The sequence below is a fragment of the Nematolebias whitei genome, chromosome 1 (assembly GCF_014905685.2).
Source record: "Nematolebias whitei isolate Nwh7 chromosome 1, NemWhi1, whole genome shotgun sequence".
In the NCBI taxonomy this organism is placed as follows: Eukaryota; Metazoa; Chordata; class Actinopteri; order Cyprinodontiformes; family Rivulidae; genus Nematolebias; species Nematolebias whitei.
The window spans coordinates 52,224,409-52,249,625 of NC_056498.1; the positions used below are offsets into that span (position 1 = coordinate 52,224,409).

Here is a 25,217-nt window from a genome sequence, read left to right on the forward strand (position 1 = left end):
TCTCACACACACACAGAATTGTAACACTTAACAAACTAAAGCATCCAATCAGACTTTTTAAAAAAATGAAGTGAACTATGAATAAAGAACAAGTGCGGCCTGTTATTATCTTCAATAGTAAATTACATTTCCATGTTCAGTTTCGGTTCTTGTCTGCACATGTTTTTGTTGTTTAACTGTAATTGTTATTGTATTAGTGCTCACCTTTGTTACTTGTGGTTTTCTTTAACCCACTTTATTCCCGTCAGGGTCATGAGGTGCACGAGAGGCAGTGTTCAGGAGACCAGTCCATCATAGGAACAACTCAAAGGCATGCAAAATTAACAATGATACACACTCATGCTTTTGAGGCCATTTGGGAATCACAAGTTCACCTAAAATGTATGTTTCTAGATTGTAGGGGTAAAAAAAAATCCCTCCGTGCATGAGAAGATGATGTAAATTCCACACAGAAAGAGTCAAAGGGGACTGTAAAGTGACAATGTTAACTAAAACATCACTGTGCAAACACATTTTTATTCACTCATTAGCAATTTTCTGACTTTGACATTCTTTAAAGGAACCCTGATCAGTTTGTTTAAAATTTCATTTAAGAAGCACAAGAATTGGATCCTAAGAACATTCAGTGTTCACAGACTAACTTTTTTTTTAAATCTTACTGGAAGAAATTACACTTAGAAGCCTGGCTGAGGAAGAAGTTTACCACCGTGTTACATCACCCATCTTTTTAATTACTCTTTAATCTTTCATGAACTCAGAATTTTAATTGTTGTAATTTTCCAGGGCATCTCCGACACTGTTGTTGCTGAGTATAAGATTTCAGCTGCTCGACAGTCTGTGGTGACCGTTTCGTGATTCCTCTCTACTCGATGTGTCACACATTTTAAACTGGAGAAACACACACTCACACTGCTTTACAAAAATAACCATGGATGGAATCATTTTCCAAAAATCCCACTATATGTCTCAGCATATATGACACATTCCCCCAAATGCAGCTCACACATGTCATTTATGCACTCATCTCCCTCCCACTGCACTATCAGCAGGATGTTCTTTGTCATCTTTGACATAGAAACTAACATTTGTTCCCCCTCCCAATAAAAGCCAAAGCATTAATGATCTAACCCACAGAGCCTGAGGTTGCTCTTTTTATCTGCATTTCTATCTCCTCTCGGATCTCATCAGTTTATATGACTTCCTTCTTATTGTAAAACAGCACCATAAAAGTTTCTCAGGCAGTGTAATCTGAGGGAAAGCAAGGAGACACATATAAACAGTATATAGTATATACAACTGTGCTTTCTAGTTTTTGCCTTCAGTCATTACGATGTCCACAGAATACCAGGACTTTTATCACCAGCTGCCATGAAATGCAAGCTGTTATTTTCTGTGCGTGAGACAGTTTATCAAAATAGCTCATCGAATGAGACTGATTTTAATAAACTGCCAGGAAAGTAGCCATAAGGCGTACATCTACAACTGATTAATGTCTGAAGGCAGTTCAATTCAGGAAGGCAGTCATCGCTAATCAAACTTAACGAACACAAACATGCTGTTATATTTGCAATTGTTACAATTTACTGAGCTAAAATGTTGTCTGGTAGTAGCTGAGAGTCAATCACAGCACGTACTCCATGGCTAATAGACGGTGCATGATTTTTTTTTTTACAACAAGATATGTGTGAATGCACATATCTTGTTGCCTCTACTCACACTGCTTTTTTACCATGAACTGTTGGAATCTCAACATCTAACTCTGTAGCTCTGCTGATTGTGAATTGATACTATTGTTTATTCTGCAAACATATCTCTCTTTCTTTGCTTCTTCCTGAAACTTTTTTAGTGGGTTGGTATTGGGATGGCACGTTGACTCAATGGTTAGAGATGTCGCCTCTCAGTGAGAGGGTTGCAAGATAACTTCCCCCTGTGGTCTTTCTGGGTTGTTCTCCCCATGCACACGTGGGTTTTCTCCGAGTACTCCGGTTTCCTCCCACTGATCAAAAACATGCATGTTAGGCTGAATGTCCCTAGGTTTGAGTGAGAGAGTGAATGGTTGTATGCCTCGTTTGTCTATGTGTCCCTGTGATGGACTGGAGAACTGTCCAAAGTGTCCCCCACCTCTCACACAGTGACTGCTGACTATGAGCACCAGTGGCCCCCATGACCCGAAAAGGAAGAAGCGTGTAAAGATGATGTATGTATGTATGTATGTATATATGTATGGATGGATGGATGGATGTATGGATGGATGGAGCTGGGTCAGGTTAAACTTATACATTGATATTTATGTACAAGCTCTGGTGTAGCTAACCTCTGAGCAACCTCAGTTGCATAAAGAGCCATGCTGGCATGAACGTCACCCAGAAGAACAAGGTCTACGTCACATGTTAGAAAACCAGGATGTCCTGATGAAAAACGGGCTGCTGGAGCAGGACATATACTATATGTTTTGACCCAGAGAAAGGGATACAATGAGAAAAATGTGGGAATGCAAACTTCAAAACCCAACGTCCGGATCAATTCAGAAACACCTTCAGACCCAGAGTTTCATCATCCGCATGAGGAACCTGCTGTCACAGCTAGGGCTTGACAAGTAGCAGGAAAGATGGGAAGCCAGGATGACTGGTCAGGGGGTACTCCATCATTCCCACCATCCAAGTATGAGTACCACACTCTGATGAGCTGAATACCCCTGAGACTGAAGCTCATGAGAAAAAGATAAGGCGAGCTGGGTATTTTATAACCACATGTGGGAAGTGAATACAAAACAGAAGAAAAATCCTTGCTTCTGTAACCAACAAAAGACACCTTAATGAAGAAATGAACACTTACACCAAAAGAATAGTCTTTAATCCACTTCTACCAGATGACAGCTGAGTTCTAAATGAAATGCCTAAGAGATAGAAGCTCCTCCAAATAAAAGTGTTTTCTAATCTAAATCAATTAAAATGTGGATTCCAGCCTCTCTCTGATTGGTCTGGAGTGATTGGAGGAGATAGGATGTTAATGAGTTTGTCTCACAAAGTGCAATGATAGGTTTTTATAACATTAACTTCATGACTTTTGATGGATTCACAACTTGCCTTTGATTAAAAAAATACACTCAATCTCTAAAAAACAATAAATTACAACACATGTTCTTGAAATCCACACTAAAAGTTTTCTTTGAGGCATCTAGCCATTTTAGGTTGGTTTGACAAATCTGTACAAATTATGATAATATTGGAAGGGTGGGGCAGTAGAACCCATGTGAAGGAGGACTGGGTCCCAGCGGGGAAGGACTGGATCCACATGCAGGAGGACTGGATGGCTCGGAGAGACAATACCCCCGGGGAGGGGGCTGACAGAACAGATACACATGGGCGAACAGACGGAGCAGGACCACGGATCATGACACCGTAGAAGGACAATGCTCAAATATGTCGAGTTGGCAGCATTCAGACTAAATACTAGTCGTTAATGAAGCGGTCAGGAACACCTGCAGACATTTAGATGAGAACCAGGTGAGATTGTCACTTACCACTCCCTCTAAGGATTGTTCCCAACATCCCCAAGGTAGGGAAGCAGGGCTACAACTCCAACATCCATGGAAGATGCAGAGGGAAAAACAGATCTCCAACAAGGGAAACAGACTCCAGTGCCCATGGGAGAGCACGGATAGGTACAGATCTTCAACTCCAACACCCATGGAAGAGCACGGCTGGGAAAATAGAACAGACTCCAAAGCCCAAGGAAGAGCACGGATGGAAAAGATCTCCGACGCCCGTGAAAGAGCGCAGAGGGATAAAAGAGTTGAACACCTCCTGCTGGGTTCTGATAGATTTGAGCATTCTGTCATAGTCTGGCAGGGTGGGGCAGTAGAACCCATGTGCAGGAGGACTGGGTCCCAGCAGGGAAGGGCTGGAACAACATGCAGGAGGACCAGATGGCTCCGAGAGAGAATACCACCAGGGGGCTGACAAAGCAGGTACACGTGGGTGGACAGACAGAGCAGGACCACAGATCGTGACACCGTGGAAGGACCATGCTCAAGTACGTCAAGTGAATAGAATTCAGACTAAATACTGGCCGCTAATGAGGCGATCAGGAACACCTGCAGACACTTAGATGAGGACCAGGTGAGATTGTCACATAGGTGTATTTAAATGATCTTACCCCCCTCAGCACTCTTTCCTTTTCATTGAGTCAGTTGGTCTCTCCTCCTTATTGTGCCCCCCTTAGGACCCCAAAGTAGTCATTTTAAATCTATAGTATTATGTTTTGGACCAATAAATAAGAGCTGATTTCTATTAATCTCTGTATTCCAGAATTTTTGAGAGCTGACAATCAAAATTTACTGAACTCTGTTGCTGTTATGACTCACATCTTTACACTTTTTTTGTTGCAGCCAGGGCCTTTTTTCTGATTTAGGCCTAACATAGTAATTGCCAGTATGTTTTAGGTTTTCATTAACTTATATAAAATGCTCGGTTAGGTTTTAGGCTTATTGTAAAGGACCTGGTTTATCCGTAGTATGGCCTTTTCCCCTCAGACCCGCTATGCTGCTGTGGCACTTCCAGCTCAGCGTAATGACTGCTGAAACAAATTTTGTGCTGGGGGTCCGGACTGTGCGCTATCTAAAAAGACCTGTGGTGCCTTTCATGTGTCTGTCCGTTTTCCATTTTTAACGGTGACATTTCCTGTGAGCCTGTGATTTCACAGAGCAGTCCGGAAAGATCTAAAAGAAGGAGGGGGAGGGAGGGGGACAAATTGCAGCTGAAAACAGGAAGAAAAACGAGTCACACTGACCGGCTCATTTTGTTCCTGCAAGGAAATTCTCATATCACATGGTATCTTTTTTTCAATGCACAACAGCAGCACAGAACCATAAAGCAAACTGTTTAATTTCAACCTAATCAAAAGAAGAAATGAAGATAAGACTGCGTGAAGTTAATTATAATCAGCCTGGAGAGAGATGTTTGGGACGGTCTGGTAACAGGACCAAAGTGAGAGACAGACACAACAAGTCAGAGGTCCTGTTTACACGACAACGATCCAATGAAAACTGATTTTTTTCCCCCATTTTTATTAACACATATACATGAAAACGTTCTAATTGCAGTCTCTGTTTACACAGTACCTGTAGATGTGGAAAAGGTGTAATTCCCTCACCATGCCACTAGTTGGTGCTATGTTCTTTGAAACTTGAAACTAAGCGTGCATGCATGAAAAACAAAACGCTCTAATGTTTCTCTCACAAGAAAATCACCATAACAGAAGCCTAGGTGATGTCCAAAGTGAAAGCAGTCAGGGGAAATTAGATTTAAAGATTTATGAGTCAGAAGCACAAACAAAACTCTGGCATCCGCCATTGTCGATAGTTTCTTCTTCTGTGGATTGTAGGAAGTCGTTATGTTTTGCGTCATACTGCACATGAGCCAGGGATTCCCTGGCAGAAAAGATAACTTTTTTCTGTTTGCACAATGGACACAGGGACATTTTTGAACCATTGCACTCTGGAACCTGTTCTCAAATTGGGCCGTTGTCAGAGAAAACATTCAATATTTCCATGTAAATGAACATTACAAATGCAACGAAACTCTTCCATTTTCACCATAAACCATTTTTGTGTAAGCAGGGCCTGAAACATCAACGCGCAGCAATAAATCTGCTTCCACAGACTGCAGACTCATTTCATCTGACTCCTGATGGTGCAGACGCCAACTGTAACACCAACACCGATTGTTTTGTCCCAGCAAGGCCGCACAGAGTGGTTAATCTAAATAGTAGCACAGCATCAAGTTAAAAACCCCGGGACATCAAGGGCGTCCATCATCTGGTTATTTCGCTCTGCTTAAATGTCAAAATGCATGCTCGGCCACTCCGAGGTGACATTGGCTTGTAAACTCAGCGACTTGTGAATTACAAAGTGACTAGAGTGTGACGAAGACAATTGGTTCATTTCAGTTCTTCTTCAAACGCAGGCAGTTTAGTCAGGGAGGCATGTAATAGTCTCACAGACCTCACGAGAGAAAGGAAAGAGAGTTGATACAATTGAGCTGCATAGTCACCATATATATATATATATATATATATATATATATATATATATATATATAAATACAGAAGAAAAATCCACTATGGATTTAAAAAGCTGAAGAGAAGATTGCCAAACGTTTTACTAAGCAATTGCAAAAATGGATTTTACAACCAACAAATACTTTAAATATACAAAACATGCAAATTATATAAAAACAAAAACTTTTGTTGCCCATCGCTAAAAAGTAAAATGTGGGTGATAATGATCTGCTCTGTGTTTGTATGTTCAAGTGTCTGTTTGAATTGTTCAATGAACCAATAAACACATTTATTGAAATATTCAGGAAGTAATCACCGGATATATATTTACAGCTCATTAACTTTTTGAGCCAACCTGGTTTAAGATAAAGGAAAAGTTTATGTCAGCCAAATGACCGTGTAAAACACAGAAATGGCTCCAATTTAGTCAATTTTACATTCATGTGCTAAACTTTTTCTTGGTAGTAGCTGAGAGTCATTCACAGCACATACTCCAAGTGATGCTGATTCAGGAAGAGCTTTGCTCAAAGATTTAACATTACCATGGAGTGACCCTTGTTTATCTGTTAGCACAATATCTCATGAACCACTACATCTAAAACTGAGTACCTTTTGGACATTCCTTCAATGAATGCTATACTTTTATTTATTTTAGCTTTTATGTGAAAAGCCTGACTTAAGATTTCTAATCTGGAATATTTTTTTATTCTGCTGAACTGACAGCCTTTGTTCTAATGTCTCAGACATTTAGCAAAACAATAATAATATTTTTTTTTTAAACTGTTGATTTTCACTTGTTTCCAAAATGAAAAATCTTTTCATGTTGATACAAATATTTATTTATTTATCTGTTATGAAAATTACATAATAACAATAATAATAATAACAACAACAACAATATAATAATAATAATACAGTTTTCAACTCTCAATTGATATCACAAACTATTCTAAATTATAATATAAAAACACTTCTTGTGCATTTTTTCATTATTTAGTTTTTTTATATATTGAATGGCTGTTTTTTTCATTCTGACTGATAACATTGAATCTATGATACTAACTATTAAAAATCTAATAATTAGATTTTGGTTGCATACAGCTTCATGGCAAAGGTTTGAATCTCATTTTACTACAAAACCGAGGTCCATTGAATTATATTACACCTACTGATCGTTTTGAAACAACTTTCACAGAAAAACCATCATCTAATCCACAAACACAATGAGCGTTTGCAGTGATGGCATTTATTCTGACTTCACCAAAGTGACTCACTGACATTTAATCCATAACTGACTCGCTCTCCAGCTCTGTTTATGTCATTATCAACTTTCGCTCTCATTCGTTCTGCGCTTCAGTCAAATCTGAGTGTTTCAGATGAGAGCAGCGAGGAAATGAAATCAAACAGTGGAGAAGTTGAAATCTTTTAGAAACTGCAGATTAAGCTGACCTTTCGCCATCGATTGCATACAAGCAGCCTTTTTTTTAGCATTGTCATCAGTTTGTAAAGCTAGTCTGCATCTGTTTTACCTGTATTAAATGATAGTGAAAGCAGAGGAGATGCTTTACATTATGAGTTTAAATGGTCTGTCTATGAACCTTCATGTGACGGATTTTTACTGAGTGTTGAGAAAAACCACGGAGCTGTCCGTGGTGCTGAAATAGCTGACAGGATTTTAGGAGAAGGGGCAGATTTACTGAGGCTTTTGCTTAGTCAGATTTTTCTTTTTTGCCACTGTCAGGATTTATTATTCAAGAGCAGCACTAAATTAATGCCCAGAACATTGTTTTAATGAATACACTATAATCTGGTGCTGGGATGTTGTCATTTTCATTTTTCCTGTGCTGCGAAAGACAGAACAGGAAATCTAAACTTAAACATCCAGGACGTCTTCACAACAAAATGTTTACAGATTTTATGTCTGGGTTACCTTTTAGCTGGGAAGGACTGAAGGAACCATTGGCTGTTAAATAAATACAAACTGTTTTTGTTGTTTTCAATATTTTAGGATTTTAGCGTCCACATTTATGTGTTCTATGAATCGCTCATAAATAAAATACACATTTTTGAATATAATAACATAACAGAGTGCAAACAAAGTCCTAGTAATCCAAGCATAAATGCATATCTGGTGCTGCCTTACATGCCAGAGTTTGGGACTATGATCATCTATGCGAAATGATGGAGTTGCAGCTGGTCAAATCCTGAAAATTACATCATACACAACTGTGTGTGATATTGTAAGATATCAAGCTCCAAATATGCGTTGTGGATGCCTCTCTGCTATATCCATGTCCAATTATAGCTCAATACCTACAAAACTGGTGGAGTTACAGACATATATTTTTTATTTGTTAAGGTCAGTTTACTGAAGTAGCCATCTCAAATCAGGTGGTTGTGAAAAGTTATTCAGTCGGATATTTATATTCACTGATTCTGGAAGTTTTTATTTAAAACCTTTCAGTGGTTCTCGAGAGATTTTGGCAAAAGACACAAACAAGCATATTGGTCTCCTGATGCATATTGGTCCTTTCTTAATTAGAGTTGAAACAAAATTAATCAAAGTGTGCGTTGCAGATAAATTACATCCTCCTGATTATTGACAAGTCTGCTTGTTGGCAGCTTTGTCCCAATTTGAGCTGCTCCTTGTGGGCACTTTTAGTCATTTCAGTAATGAGCTGTTTGAAGCTCATCAAACTTTTTGTTCTCTCTCACTTACAGCTTGACATTTCTACAGCCACCAACAGTACCTAAAATATTATAAAAAGGCTAACATTCCTTGAAATAAAGCATATCACCCACCATCCTTTGTGCCAGAGGTGGGCAAAACTAAAATTAACTAGAGAAATTGAATTTCCTGTGAAAATGCAGTGTGAATGCTTATTGCTGAAGAACTTGCTAAAACCAGCTGAAATTAGCTAAAAACATGCAGAAATGTAGCTGAAATGGAAGAACAAGCCCAAGTTAGCAGAGAAAAGAAGAAACAACACATATTTTTTAATTAGGTTTAAATAAGCAGAAATTAGCACAAAGATTAGGAAATTAGCTAATAAAGCTGAAATTAGCAACAACAAAAAAGGCTGAAAAGGCAGAAAGAAGCTTAATTTACCAGAAGGAAGTGGAGAAAGCACATTTTGTCTAAACTAGGCTGAAAAAAGTTTGAATGGGTGCAAAAATGTGGAATTAGCTGAAAAACTAAAATTAGCATAAAACAACTAAATAGTGGCTGAAATAACTTCAACTAACAAAAGCAAAACAAGCTGAAATTATCAGAAATAATTTACTTAAATTGAAAGTAGCAGAAATTAGCACAAAAAAATGAATTTATCTGAAAACAGCTGAAATTAGCTAAAAATTTCTGAAATAGTAGCTGAAAATTTAGAACAAGCTTAAATTAGCAGAAGAAAGCAGAAAGAACACGTTTGCTGAAAGAAGCAGAAATTAACACAAAAAAGTTAAAAAAAAAAAAATCTGAAAATGCTGAAATTAGCAACAACAAAAAAACAGTTGAAAAGTTAAAAACAAACAAACAAACAAAAACAGAAGCTTAAATTACCAAAAGGAAGTGGAGAGAGCTCATTTTGTTGTGAATTAGGCTGAAAAAAGTTGAAATTATTGCGCCCCCCCCCCCCCCCAAAAAAAAGTGAAATTAGCTGAAAAGGCTAAAATTGGCATAAAAACAGCTAAATATTAGCTGAAATAGCAGAAATAGCTGAAAGGAGAATAACAAGCTGAAATTAGCAGAAATAAATTAGAAGAAGCACAAAAAGTTGTTGTAGTTAGCAGAAAGAATCTAAAAGGAGCACAAAACATTTGAAAAAACAGCTGAAAATAGCTGAAAAAAACATTTAGATTAGCACAAGGAAGCTGAAAGAAGCTGAACCAGAACAAAATGTGAAAGAGGCAGTAAAAGATTGTAAACACATCTAAAGATTTGAAGGATGTAAAATGAGCTTCATTCATTTTCATTGAGAAAAAAGTGGCAGAAAAGGCTAAATATTTCAAAAAGCTAAAGTTGCACCAATACCAAAAGTCATAGCAGGATTTTTCTGAAAGAGCTGAACATTTTAATTTATGATTTGATGTAATAGCACAAAAACTGTGGAATGAGAAAGATGCTGAAAAATGTATGGAAGAAAAATGGATTACAATAGTGTAAATGCTTCATGAACATTCACAATCATAATATATATTTATCTAAATACAGATGAACAATAAGAATAACAATAAACTTCAATGTGAGATATAAACTTAATGTTATGATCATTATGTAGCTCCTGTAGAAACAGGTTTGGCTGCTTGTGAGCCTGATTTCCTCTGCTACAGTATATTTCTGCAGCTTTCTGTATTCCATCCGATTGTTCTAAAATAAACATTTAACTGTAGCTCAATAAACACAAAGCTATGTCAGTTTGTCTCTGACAGCGCAGACATAAACCAGCAGTTTTTGATGAAAAAGACTGAAATCTCAAGTGTTTCTTCTCATCTGGCTGCAACACAGCCAGATTCAGGTTCAGGTCCCTCCAGTATTACAATCTATTCTAGCGCTGCCTCCTTCTCATATTTCTCCTCATTATGCAGGCCTTCAACGGCACTGAGATCATATCGGGCCTTGTTTTAAGCAAACACTGCATGTGTGCTGTTAAACAGTCCTATTTGCATTGTTTCCCTTTGTGGTCTTGGTGCGTGGGCGGCTACGAGTATTGTGGAGAAACACGCTACAGCAGCATCTGCTAGGGTTAAGAAGAGACGGGAAACAGGCCATCCCAAGAAATGAACAACCCAAATCCACAAAACTGCCAAACTGGCTCCATCCACTTTGTCTCAACACATTTAAAGCCATTACTTGATTTCTTGGCACACTCTCCTCTAACAGGCTTTCAAAACTGACAAAATGTTTCTCTAAAATGTCATTGCTGTGACACATAATGAGACACAGGCTCTCAAGACTACACAGCATTGTCCTAATTGGCAGAAGTCGCCCATCAATCCACCCTGAATGTTATAAATAGTGTTTTTACTGATGGAAATTATGTTCACTGAGCACAGTTGTGCCCCCTTTAATGAGAATTAAAATAGTGAAACTGTGGCTCAAATGTAGGCCAACACAAGCATGATGATCTTAAAAAAAGGGCATTTCAATGTGGAGCACCAGATGAAGACAGAAAGGTCTGGCAACCAGCTGTTTTTTATCACTTCCCTTATTGTGATACTGTTTTGTTTCACTCATTGCTCATTCAACTGTTTTGACTTCATCTAATTTTAATCTCTGTTCTGTTTCCTCAAATCCCAGACCTTCCCTCTGGCTTCCCTCCTGCCTCTTTTGGATTCCAACCAGATCCAGTTTTGCCAAGCTCTGCATCCTCAACATCTGCTACCTGCCAAAATCTATAAGATCAAGAATTCTGAGATCAGGAAATAAACCAGCGGACACCAAGGTTGGCTGCCAAGTCCTTGGAGGTCAAGGACTTTCATTCAGGACATTAACAGGTCTTAATTGGAAATAATAAAAGATCTTTCAGCTCAGTTCCTCCACCAGTTCATGTTCCTCTCCCCTTGAATAATTTGGTCCAGGCATGAAACGTTACAGCAAAAAGATAGACCAGTTTGACATGACTGTCGACGAGGGAGAGGGCCGGCACCGGAGGAGGGGGCGTGCCAAAGAGACCATCTTAGCATCAACATAACTGGTTTGTTCCACTTTGGAGTAAGCTGTTGGGGGAAGAATCAGTTTTGTGTTGTGTGTTTCCTTGACTGATGAAGCCTTCTTAATGGAAGGTGAAATGTTTCAGCACACAAAAAAGAAACTGTCCAGATGACCTGACTGAAAATTATTGGATTGTATACCTGGATTATTGAGCATAGACGTTGTTGATTGACCCAGTGCTTCTTTTGCTTTTGTAAGCAGCATTTTCATTCCCACATTAAACATCTGTCCCCCTCAGTGGAGGTGTCCCATTGCTTAATCTTCTTGCGAGTTGGGAAGACAATCCCAGATTTGCCTCTATGACGCTGGCTGCACATGAGAGATAATGAAGATTCTTGCTCACCCAGTCTGAAGCTGGTAAAACTCCTCCCCTTTATCAGCCAGGAGGATCTACTGGGAAAATTCAGGAAGGTCCATCAAAGCATCACTATTAGGGTTCTTTGTTCTTTGTTGCTTCTTTTATTAACTTTTATTTAACCAGGCAACTCCCATTGAGATCACAGGTTTCTTCTGCAAGGGAGGCCTGGGCAATTGCAGTAATCAAGCCTAGATGTAATGAATGCATGTATTACTGTCTCCAGGTTATTTTGGGACAATATGGGCTTCAGTTTAGACAGACACCTCAACTGGAAGAAACATGATTTAACGATCATGTTTACATGACTGTTAAGTTTCAGGGAAGGGTCCATTATCACTCCCAGATTAGTGACTCTTTGTTTTTCTGACAGAGCTAGAGCGGAAAGGTCGATGCAGTGGTTCATGATCGTGTCATTGGGAGGGAACAACATGACTTCAGACTTCTTTTCATTCAAACTTAAGAAATTTAAAGCCATCCAGTCCCTGGTGTCAGCCAGGCAGTCGAGCAGAGGTCGAATAGAGCATGTACCATTGTGTCTTAGGGGGAAGTAAATTTGACAGTCATCGGCATAGAAGTGAAAGGGTATGTTGTGTTTCCGAAAAATAGCACCAAGTGGCAGCAGGTATAAAGAGAATAGGAGGGGACCCAGGGTGGACCCCTGCGGAACCCCCCATTTAAGCTCTGCCGCTACAGAACTAAAATCCTTGATGGAAACACAAAAGGATCTGTCAGCAAGGTAGGATCTGAACCAATTGAGGGCTGACCCTGTGATGCCCACCCACTGCTCCAACCTAGCAATGAGGATCTCATGGTCGATAGTGTCAAAAGCAGCTGTAATGTCCAATAGGACAAGCAGCACAGAATCACCAGTATCTGTGGATAAGAAAATGTCATTAAAAACCTTTAGTAGGGCAGTTTCAGTGCTATGGAGAGGTTTAAAGCTAGATTGAAATAGCTCTAGGATAGCGTGATCCTCCAGGAAGCACTTCAACTGGGACTCAATCCTTAGATTGAGGTGGGCGGTAGATGAGTGTGCATGGAGTCGAAGGAGAATGGCCGAGTTCAAAGACGCTCAGCTCAAAGCTGGCACAGGAAACTGGAATGGGCTGTTGTTTACAGTCAAATTTGATTTGAATATTGTTAATAATCCACCACCGTGCCTGCCTGATGGCAGCGATGCGTTAAAATATAGACAGTTCGGTGGCAATAATTCCGTCAAGGCGCTGGACTCACCCGGAGACATCCAAGTCTCTGTGATGCAGAGAAAGTCCAAATTGTGCTCTTGAAAGTAGTCCCTGAGGATAAAAGTTTTGATGGTAACAGATCTTGCGTTGACCAAACACATCCGGATACTGTCCAAAGTGGACCCAGCAGCAGTGGAGGGAGCGCGCGCCAGTGGCCACAGATTTTCAATAACAGCCCCTCCAGGTCGGCCCGTGCGCAGCACCGGCCGACAACTCCCGTTGTTTACCTGGTCTGGGCACGTGGGAAGCTGGCGATAGAAACCATGACCACCACCTGAAGAGGAAGATGCAGCGCCCAGGGCTTTAAGCTTTACCTGCCAGCCAGCACATTTTACCTGGCGTCTGGAGTGATATCTTCGGGCAGGCAGGTGAGGAGCGCAGCCCAGGTAAACAGGCACGTTCGCCAGCAGCAGGGGAGGGGGGGGGGGGGTCCAGAGGTAGGCTCATATTGGTCAAAATAAACGACATCAGCGGCAGAAAATTGAAGATCCAGAAGCTGTTGTCGGTCATACACCAGTAGCGAGTTTATGTCCCAGATGACAAACAAACAAAACACAAATAATCCGAACACTGTCAGCAGGGGTGGATTGCAAGCCATGTACACGGGCACCATCTTACCGTAAGTTTTTAGTCTGTGAGAGAAAACCAGAGTACCCAGAGAAAACCCACGCATGCACGGAAAGAACATGCGAACTCCGTACAGAAAGACCCCATGTCTAACCGGGGATTGAACCCAGGGCCTTCTTGCTGTGAGGCAACAGTGTTTACCACTGAGCCATCATGCTGTCACATACCTCTTGCTTGTTCTAATCTGGTAAGGATGCCCCCTGGGCGCGTCCCTAGGGTGGTGCTTCGTGCATGTCTGACTGGGAGTAGACTCCGAGGAAAACCCAGGACACGAGAGACTATGTCTCTCGTTTGGCCTGGGAACGCCTTGGAGTACCCCAGAAGAGCTGGCAGTAGAAAGAGATGTCTGGGGCTCCCTGCTCAAGCTGCTGCCCCTGCGACTTGACTTCAGAACAAGCGGAAGATGATGGATGGATGGATGGATGGATGGATGGATGGATGGATGGATGGATGGATGGATGGATGGATGGATGGATGGATGGATGGATGGATGGATGGACCTTAGTTCTTACTGTCAGGTTATTTGTGAACCATCTCAGAACTGCATCTTGTGCCAGTATTGTATGACAGTATCTATGTACTGATACATGCATGTAACCAATCACATCTTTCAATGGTTACAGTGATGGATCACAGAGATAAAAATGTGGAACCTGGATTCTTTCAAAGCTTGTAAAAATTCAGTCACAAAGCAAATCATTTTGCCAGGCTCTAAGTTGTATATGTGTGTCAGGCCCTGTGACCCAAACCCCTCGTCAGCATACACACAAATACAGTCAGTTTTACAGTAGGGTATAACAAAAGTTTTCAACAATGGCTTCCGAACATGTTCACGTATGCGCCATAATAAGATCAGCTTTGCATCACAACTGGAGAAAAAAACTAGACTGAAGCCAGATGTTATGGATTGTCTCCGGATTGTCTACAGCAGAAGTCTGGCCCACTAGGTTGAACACCATGATTAATAATTGAATAATCAACGCTGCTCAAAGCACTGGAGGAAAAATAGAGAACTACCAATGTCATTAGGCATTTATGGCGCTTTGGGGAATCATTATCCTGGTCGACAGACAGGCTAACATGGCAGTCACATGGAAAAATATTTCCTCTTTAGTTGTTAGCTGAAAGGCTTCGGTGTCAACAGGTCTACAGCTGAGAGTGATTAGATGTCTTGATGGAAATTTACAGCATTGAAATATTTGTCCCTGGTTAGGTTTTTGAGGAAAACAAAACTTTAAAATTGATTATTATCGTTCCAGTTTTTTTTTTTTTTAAAGATGGCATGCCATGTAAAATATGCACAAAAACTGAATACATTGTTTTACAAATCTCATAAACCTACATTTTATTAGCAATAGAACAGAGTAAACAAATCAACTGCTGAGACTAAGATCAGTGAGAGGACTGGGTATAAAAAGAGCATTTCAGAGAAGCTGAATCTCTCAGAAGTAAAGATGGGCAGGGGTTCACCAGTCTGCAATAAACTGTATCTAAAAATAGTGGAATGATTTAAGAATAATGCTCCATCATCTACAGTTCATAAAACTATCAGAAGATTTAAAAATAAGTAGAAATCTCTAATCAAAAACAAGGCTGAATGTTCATTGTCTCTGGTCCCTCAGGGGTTGCTGCATTAGCAACAGGTCTGCTTCTGTCATGTACATTCCTGCTTGGGCTCAGGAACACTATCGTGCAAAAAAAGAAAGCTTTTTAGGAAAATCATTCAAAAATGTAACAGTCTTCTCGAGACTATTATCAGCCTTTTCGTGGTTCCTGTTATCCAGCCATCTTGTTTCATGCCTGACATTCACGCTTTGATCTTTGGGTTTTGACCTCACGCCTCATCTTCAGGATTTACCGCTCTGCCTGCTCTTCGTCTGATTCTGCCCTGCCCATCTGACCCTGGTTCATCTATGGTTTTCTGCCTATGGATTCTGGATTACGGTTTGCCCTTTTGGATTTGTTATTGGAACTCTGACTCCCCGTGCATGACCCCCACCTCTACGCCTGGACCTGGTCTCTGGAGTAACCCTCTGGTCACGGTTGTCACAGCACTACTTCAGCTGCACTTCGCAGCTGGATCCCGACTCCCCACCCAGCAGCCAATATCAATAAAACTGTTTTCTTTGGTTTCACACTCTTTGTGTCTGGCTGTTTTCTGAGTCCAAAAACCCTGGTTCTTGTCACATACAGATTTTGGAACAGCATTTGTTCATATCCATCAATAACTCCATCAAAGACCGATGACTGCTGAACAGCTACAGTCCTACATCAGATAACGGGACAACAATATCCTTCAAAAACTCCAGCAACAGCAAGGCTTTTAATCAGCAAACTGTGGTTAAAAATGTTGCCTATAATGCGATCAGTGCCTCCCTTTCCACCTCTGTGTTAAAACTGTTGTGGCTAGTTTTAAAACAAGCACGTAAAAGTGAATATGCACCTTTGTTGAAATCCCCTATGTTTAAGGAAGTAACAAATATCTTGCGTGATTATTCAACTCTAGTGTGTACTTGGCCAAACAGTTTACCTTTGGATTAAACTTTAAGTTAGAATTACTTATTCAAAGGAAATGGACACAACATACGTCAAACTTCCCTGTTTTAATTCCTACTTGTAAAAGCTAAACATGGTCAGTTCTGCAGGCATTCAGACCACAGTTAAACAATGCAAAGGTAAAAGCGCTAACGGCCACTGAGTCACAGTAAACCCCCCTGATAAACATCATCATCATGTGGTCAGAGCTGCACTTTCATTCTTCAAAGTGATGCTGCAGAGGCACATCAAGGGGAGCAAAGAGTTACCACTAGTTTGAAGCCTCTGGCAGAGCAGAGTTAGAGACAGGAAACATTTGGGAGGAGTGTCCAGAGTGCACGGGGGGGATGCCGCTCTGATAAAGAGTGATGTGGGGAGCTCCTCAAATCCCCTTTATATATCAGCAGCTCGCAAGCATGCTGAAAAATTAACACGCAAGCCGGAGGATTGAGTCGTGGAGGAGATCAAAGCTAAACAAAATCTCAGAAAGAATTTTATGCACGTCTATAAAAACTAAGGGAAAGGAAAAAGACTGTCAGCATCACCCTGATTTCCTCATTCCACCCAAACAGCTGAGTCAGTTCACCTGTCAGGGGAAGACAGTGATGCTGCGTGACAAGAAGAGCACAGAAAGATAACAACCTGCTGCAGACATGTGAGCAAACAAAGCTGCCGTGGTTCCCTCCCGAGTGCCTGAGAGCTATGAGTGCATTTGTGTGTCTAAGAGTGGAAGGTGGGCGGGCCAGTGCCGCTCCTCTGACAGGTCTACAGTAAATAAAGTTGTGACAGGTTTTCTGCTTACATGAAATCAATTTCCTCTGTGTAGTCAGAACCCACAAAACCATCGGTTTCCCTCCAGCCTGTGTGCCGTTTTCAATTAAAACTCGGAGCTGGGGGTGTGACGTTGTTTACTGCATATCTGTTTATGCTTTTAGGGCAAGGTCAGAGACAGAGTTGCTGTCGGATCTGATTATTACTTGGAGTGTTTTTGTCCATTTATTAATTCAGTCACAGATTGCTGTGGCTATTTTCTGGATGTCTAAGGGTGTGGGAGATGGGTGGGGGACAGTGGGTGTGGGAGCCATCAGGCATGCAGAACATCACACCGCTGGCCCTCGGGTTGCCCTGGGAGGTACGCTTGCTCTTTTCTGACCTATTGCACAAGTAAATGTTAAACGGGGGGAGTAGAAAGGGGCTTCTCATTGACATTCCTGATAGTTTGAAGGGAAATGTGGCCAAAAAAGGAAACTGCACCCATGGGTGCTGTCCTATAACTGGGGATGAGAGTGCTCCTTCCAAATGGCACATGAGTCAGATGTTGACCCATTTCCAAAGTCTATTAGAGCCTAAATGTAATGCATGACTTACAAACATTTTTTTTTTTAACTATTAGGTTTTGTGTGTGAAGAAGACACACATAAACACTCATAACAGAAAATAACTAAATAATAATTTTAATAAATAAATCAAAGTTCATGCTCAATAATCCAGGTTAAAAATCCAACAAATGGACGGATTTGTTGGATTTTTTTATCTGGATCATTGAACATGAACTTTGATGTTCTGAAGCACTTTGACTATGTCTTCCTCAGAGGAGTCGGCGGGGGAGAGGGCGAGCCCCAGAAAGCATCATATCACCATCAAACCGGTTGGTATGTGAGTGTGCTGCGTGTGGGACTGAGTTTATTGCAGCTCCTCGGACTGATGAAGTCCTTTGGATGAAGGACGAAATGTCTCAAAAAAAAAAAAAAAAAGTCCAGATGACCTGACTGAACTTTGTTGAGTTTAATAAATGAAACTGCTGAAGTAGCAGCCAAGAACAAACTAAACAACGTACAACAATAAAACTTGTATCAGACCAATGACACAAAACAGGAAATAAGCTGTTGATGCCGTTGGAACTGACAAAATCCGAAACTCATTTTGGAAACCAAGAACACCACGTCCTTTATATTAAAAAAGGACCATCAGGCCTAGAGTATACTTTTTTAACTGCCTCTCTGATTGTATGGTGGTACATTAGTGCATCAGATATACCCGCACTACCACTGCAGAACAGTTTTAGGACAACATACAGTATGCTCCCATCCAGAACATGTTTCTTTTAAAGTCTTTTTGAAAACTGTATATTTTAGGAGTCTGGGTGCTGAACTGACCTGCCTGCAGTCCAGACCTCTCTCCTAAGAAACCCCGACTGTTGGACAGCTAGAACCCTAATTTAAACAAGAAAATTACAATATTTCCATCCAAATACTTCATCAGCTGGTTTCCTCATTCCTAGATGTTTGTTTTAGCAAAAAAAAAAGAGGGGTAAACATGTTCACTTTTGAGATGTGGTGCAGCCTTAAAATTCAAAATGACTTTATTGCTCCCCACAAATAAAACTTTTTTTTTAAGTTTTGGCATTTTATATGTTTATTAAATTCTATCATTCATAAAATGTGAGTTTGCACATCGTTGCATTCTGTTTTATTTACATTTAATGCCCCAACGTTTTCTGAACTGTTTTTTTTTTTTTCTTTCTTGACTTAACTTCTTACCTGCAAACTTAAAATAGGTTTTGCTTTGCTAAAGCCTCGTGCGTCCTTGGTGTTTCTAAGTCTGCTGGCAGAGCAACATGGCTGCAAGCAAGTGAACTCAAGGCTCGGGGAAATGTGTGCACGCTGCGGGGATCACCCACCTATAGTCGACACCACAGTTCCAACAAAGTAAAAGGCGCCTGTAAAATCCCATCTGGGTCTGAGCGCGTCAGCCCGGATCCCGGCGGCGATGGCAGCCTCGTACTCCCGCAGGAAAGAGTTGACGTCCCGCAGGCTGATGTTGAAGGTCTCGCTGAAGTTGAGGAGCGTCCCGTTCCAGCGGCCGTGAGCCCGCAGCTCCGAGGGCCTCTCTATGGCCGAGAAGACCGCAGCGCCGCACAGCAGGTACAGCAGGATGAGGACGGCGAGCAGCACGAAGCGGCCGTTGTCCTCGTTGAAGTGCAGGGAGCGGCAGCCCTGCAGCCGCCGGCCAAGCATCATCCGAATTTCAGCACCACACGCGCGTCGGACAGCGACACGCTCCGCATGGAAGGCGGCGTTCACCGGTCGGCTGCGGGCGTCCTCTGGAAGTCACCGTCCTGCTCTCCCGCTGCGCACGCAACATTTCCCCTACTTTGCGCACCGCGCCTCCTCATTGTTTGGAGAAGTGACAGTTTGCTCCCGAAGGTCAGAAACAGCAGACTCGCTCCAAGTCTGATAAAAGCTGCGGGGATGTTTCATAACATTCACTTGCAGTTGTGGCACTGCTGTTGGTGTGGAGTGGACTGCAGCTTAAATCCAACAGGACGCGCGTCTTCGTGCCCAAAAAAAAAAAAAAAAAAAAGAAAGAAAGCAGCAGATTCCTCCAGGTGTCCTGCGCCAAAATCTATCCTCTCCAAATGATGCTCAAAAGTCAACAAAATGACAGGTTTGCGCGAATAATCCCACTCTCAGATAAAGTGACACATCCCCGGTTGTTCTTGTCCTGGAGGGAGCGGAGCTGCAGCCGCATGTTGCGGTGAGATCACTCCTCGCTGTAAATGTGTGCAGTTGGCAGAGAAAGAGGAGTATTCCCCCGTGCGTCTTCTTCACATGACAGGATTTACATTTCCTCTCCCGGGCAGAAGCGGACAACTTGTGCCATGCGCACTGACGACACTCAACTCATTAAACGCATCATTTGCACAGTGGGAACAAAATCCATAAACCTAAAAAAAAAAAAGTCACACGGTTAAAATATGTTTCTAGAGAGAATGCATATCGCCCGCTGCCTTTTATGCCTCAGTCAAGCCTTGCGGATCATTATGTGTGATCTCACGTGACCTCGGAGGGCTTGTGAAATACGCTTGGAGGATGTGTTGGTGACTCTCAGCTACTACCACATCAAATGTTAGCTCTGTGTCCATGAATCTGACAACTATTTAACCAAAAAATGGCTAAAACGCAACAAGGTGTTATTTTATTTGAGTAATTATATCCAGCTCTGTCGTTCATGAAATATTTTGCTAACACAAAGCTATTGCCAATTAATGATTCGTCTTGAATTATCTTTTTCCATCTTGGCACCTTTATTTTTTAGTGTGTTTTTTGTTGTTGATGTTAGAATATTCTCCAATACAGACAAACCTGGCATGAAAACACCATCCTTCTTTTACTACCAGCAATGACTATATGAAAATATGATTAGATAAAGTAATTTATTTACCTATTAAATGACAAAAAGCAGCAGCAAAAGCTCTCTAAACCATATGAACATATTGACTCATATGTGAGGAGGTCCTCTGACAACATGACTGTTTGGGGGGGAAGGCTTCTTGGTTTTTAACCAAATACAGTTATATTCTGCAAAACAACAGATAATTGTTATACACAAGTCCCAAACAGTATCAGAAGTTTGCTGTTGACAATGGAGGGATGTCTTTAAATTTTACTGCAGCATCTGATTGAAGCTGCACTTTTTAAAAAATAAAATCATTAACAATATCTGGATATAACACAACGATCCTTGTTATGTATTCCACAGGAGACACATGTAGCATTAATGGTTGAGGACAGGTGGACATGATCTCACTCTGCTGCTCTGTCATCAGCTTGATCTATGAGGAAAAGACCCATCACATCTGCTGTTAGGGAAAGTGTCTGTGGGAGCTTTAAATGTTCTTTTCCGTGCACTTGTAATGAAAAGAACAAAAAAGCATAACATTTTCAAATTGCTAAATGCAATTCTTAGTAGAGTGGAAGGCACGCACTGGATTGTAAAAAGAAACGAGAGAACTTTCATTTTCTGTGAAAGGCAGCACAAGCGCTGCATGCTCAATGTCTGCTACAAATTGCTGAAAAGCTTAATCCTAATTGTAAAACTAGAAGCAGAACACTAGCTAAAAGCTAAAAGAAAATAAATGCTAAAGCTATAAGCAGAACCCATAGCTAAAAGCGAAAAGAAAATGAATGCTATCCAAAAATTCAAAGCAACAAAACACTTTCTAAAAGTAGCAAAAATACTAACTAAAAGCTAAAGGATACCAAATGAAAGCGAGAAGCTAAATGTAGCTAAATAAATTAAAAGTTAAAGTAACAAAACACTAGCTAAAAAAATCTAAAGACAGCTATACAACAGCTAAAAGCTAAAAGTAGCAAACGGTAGCAAGAGGATAAAACAACCAAAAGACTTGCTAAAAGCAACAAGTAGCAATATGCTAAAACAGCAAAATATTAACTATAAGTAAAAAGCAGCAAACACTTGGCTAAATGCTATAAGTATCAAAAGGCTATAGGTAATTGTAGGAGAATGGTAGCTGCAACCTAAAAGTAGCTAAATGTTAGCTAAAATTCTAAATTAGCAACAACAAACAAAAAAAATGCTAAAAGCCGTAAGTAGCACCAAAAGAGACGAGTAGAGAAAGTAATCAGATGTTCCAAGAGAACAGTGTTTGGTATGAAATGAAACCTATGTAAGGAAACATCAACAATAGTAAGAGTAGTGCGAATGCTTGTACAAAATATATATATATATATATATATATATATATATATATATATATATATACGTATTGGGATCAACATGTTGGAGCCATCAGGTTGTGACAAGAAGATTTCCTTTTTCTCGAGAGAACGGAGTCCCAGGGTTGCATAAGGTGGCTGTATTGATTATCCTCTCTAATCTAATTAATTGCCTTCCAAATATCAAGGCTGAGTGCAGAACAAGGGCACGCTCAGCACAATTATCTCAGCTCCACAGTGCGTCCTTGTCAAAGCTGATCTTTACCTCAGATGCAGGACAGAGACATGGACGATCTCAATGAGAAGAAGAGTCATGGCTTTGACAGGAGGTGCATAGCTTTATTTAACCACAACTCAAGCTCCTTGTGGTAATGTGCTTTGAGGCATAATCCATCAAGCCTCAATATTCGAGCTTTTTTAAGAATAATAAACAAATTTCAGTAGGTTTATGGTGTTGGTGACAGAGCAGCAGGACAATCAGTGGAAGTCAAGTGAAAAAAGACACAGTGTTCTTTGTTCCCAGTTCTTTTCTTTTCTCTCCACCCACTAATTTCTTCTCAGGGTCATGGGGGGCTCTAGATTATCCCAGCATGCACTGGCATGAAGAGGGGAAAGTCGTTTCTGGCTTCAGCTCAGTAGTGCAGACGCTCATTCATACCTCCGGGCCATAGAGTCGCCGAGCTGTGGGTGGAAGGAAAAAAAATAACCAGTATGGCTGAGGCGCAAATGTGTTTTCAGACAACATGATGTTAGATGAAAACACTTCATTTATATTTTTGTGATTTTTATTTATAAGTGCGCAAATGAATAACGCAGCCGCTGCACATTTCGGAAATCAATCATCCCTTCTGTTTGAATCGATGTGTTTTGTTCGCCTGCAGAATAATTGTGTGTGTGACGGAGATAAAGTATGATTAATGTTACAATAGAAAGGCTGTTATCAAATGTAAGGAAGTGCCACTGAACATGTCACAAGTCAGGGGGCTCTAAATCAAACACATTAAGCATCATTTCAGGTTATTTTGGGAACAAAACACAATCCTCACTGCACTTTTTCACTTTTCTTTCATTCCTAATGACAAAACTACATCAACTACAGCATTTAAATTAACATTTGAAATGTACAGGCTGCACATGGGTTTGCTCTAACATAATAACTTCTGATTATGAAAAACAAAAGTCCTCAGAGAGTCCCAGAGAGTGTTCCAGATATCCAGAGATCACACTTCTCATCCTCTGTGGTAAAGTTTCTCCATTTGTTGAACCATGATTATTGAATTCAGGAGCTTTGGTTGGATTGTGGCACAGTGGATCAGATTTTTACTCTTGCAGAGATGCTAATGGGGTGATGGAAGTTTGGCTCGGACTTTGTTTTGTGGATTTGAAGAAAGCTGATGACTTTGAGCTTTAATGCATTTTGCTTTAAGGGCTATCCCTGTATAACCAAAGCAGGAGCTGCAGTACCGTTAGTCATTTTTGTAATTCATTTACATCAACTTCAGTCTAAAAAAACTCATTGTTTAAGTTAAAATTTGAAATTAAAAGTCAAACTTTGGAACAGGTTTGAACACCATTTAGTATATGTGTCTGGAAGTATTAGCTATACAGCATTAGCTACCTTGTTTGACCGAGAATAGTCTGAGTTCGTTTAATTTTGCATCTAAATTCTGCATATTTTTTTCTATTTAAGCTCAATAACCTGGGGGGAAAAAATAACTTGTGGAGGTAAAAACTCCCACAACAGTGGGGCCCGTGTATAAAAGAGGCGAGTAGCAGAAATCTACTCCAAACTGAGGTAATTTGAAGAACTATCTGCAACAGATTTGATGTTCATTGTTCATAATCTTTCCACAGAACCCTTTTTTTTAAGTTCTGAGCTTTCACTTTTGTAAGACAAATGTAGTGAACTAAGCCTCAGGTCAAAATCTGGCCCTGAGGGCCTTCCTGGGACAAGAACTGTTATTTCATTGATTTGAGTCCAGAAACACAAAATTAAGTTCATCCAGAGACTTTCTAAGTGTGTCCTGCACTGATCAATTGAAAGAACACTCTCTTTTTTATTATCATTACTATTTTACAATATCTTGATAATCAAAAGTGTGTTTAGATCAAATCATTTTTAAATGTTGAAGTGAACTACTTATTTTAAATCAACTGTGAAACAGTATTAATGATTTTTAATCCTCATTCAAAGTAGAAATCTAGTTAATGTCTGTTACAGAGTAATTATTCATTTTCTTGATCTTCTGTCTGAAATGAGCAGGTTGTGATGTCGGTCAAGAGTCGGAGACAAACGCAAACAAGTTTGTTGGAACGAACTGTCATGTTTTTAAATCCTCTCAGACGTAAATAGAGAAGCTGGCACCTGTTTCCTCCCATCTCGCCTAAACATTTCTCTGTCTGTTTCAAAAACATTTTCCTGTCTGTTCCAAAACATCCCACTGTTTTTCTGACTTCTAGTGACCTCTTACGTCACTAAAACCACACCCCTGATTGGCTCTTTCAGCCAATCAGGACTTCCCAAATGAACCGGAAACAGAACTCTTTAAATGTCGACACTTCCTAGTTCTCAGAGGGCAGTTCAGTTCGGAGAGCAGAACCGAACAAAAAAGTTGCTGGAGAGAACAAGAAGTTCCAGACATGATCCGAAGTTCTTCCGAGTCTCGTGGGGATTATGGAATCTTCCACATCTGAGTGGAACTCTGACGGGCTCACAGCTCATGCGAGCCCACCCGAGAGGTGAGCGTGGTGTTGAACGAAGTACCGTCACTACTTCGGACGATTCTCAGCTGTTCCTACGGAGATGCTGGAAAGGTGGCGTTAAATGGAACTCCGTACCAGTGGAGACATCTTCTACAGGTAAAGAGTCGATTTCCACTACCTAAGTGTACTGAGGTGAAGCTGGGTTCGGATGGAGGGTGCCGTTCTTCGTCGACACATTTTCCCTCACACATCTTTTCTCTCCATTTAAACTCCCTCATTTCCCATCTTTAAAACTCTTCTATCTGCCAGTAAATCATCCAGATATTTGCATAAATGTCTGTTGTAATTAAGCTGTGTTATTGCTTCAATCAGAATAATCACGTGTACAATGTTTGATGTTAAATTTTGATTCCGTTAATAAATGACCACATTCATTTTGATGGGTCAAAGAAAATTAACGTCTC

General features: G+C 40.6%; 1 protein-coding gene across 1 annotated transcript in view; it reads right to left on the bottom strand.

The window, feature by feature from the left end:
• Positions 1 to 19,551, bottom strand: part of kcnk12 (potassium channel, subfamily K, member 12) — a 35,100-nt gene extending 15,549 nt beyond the window's left edge. The window contains exon 1 of the mRNA XM_037685106.1: positions 19,212 to 19,551. Coding sequence (XP_037541034.1) covers positions 19,212 to 19,551 — 340 coding nt within the window. The remainder of the gene's footprint in view (positions 1 to 19,211) is intronic.
• Between the last annotated feature and the right edge of the window lie 5,666 nt (positions 19,552 to 25,217).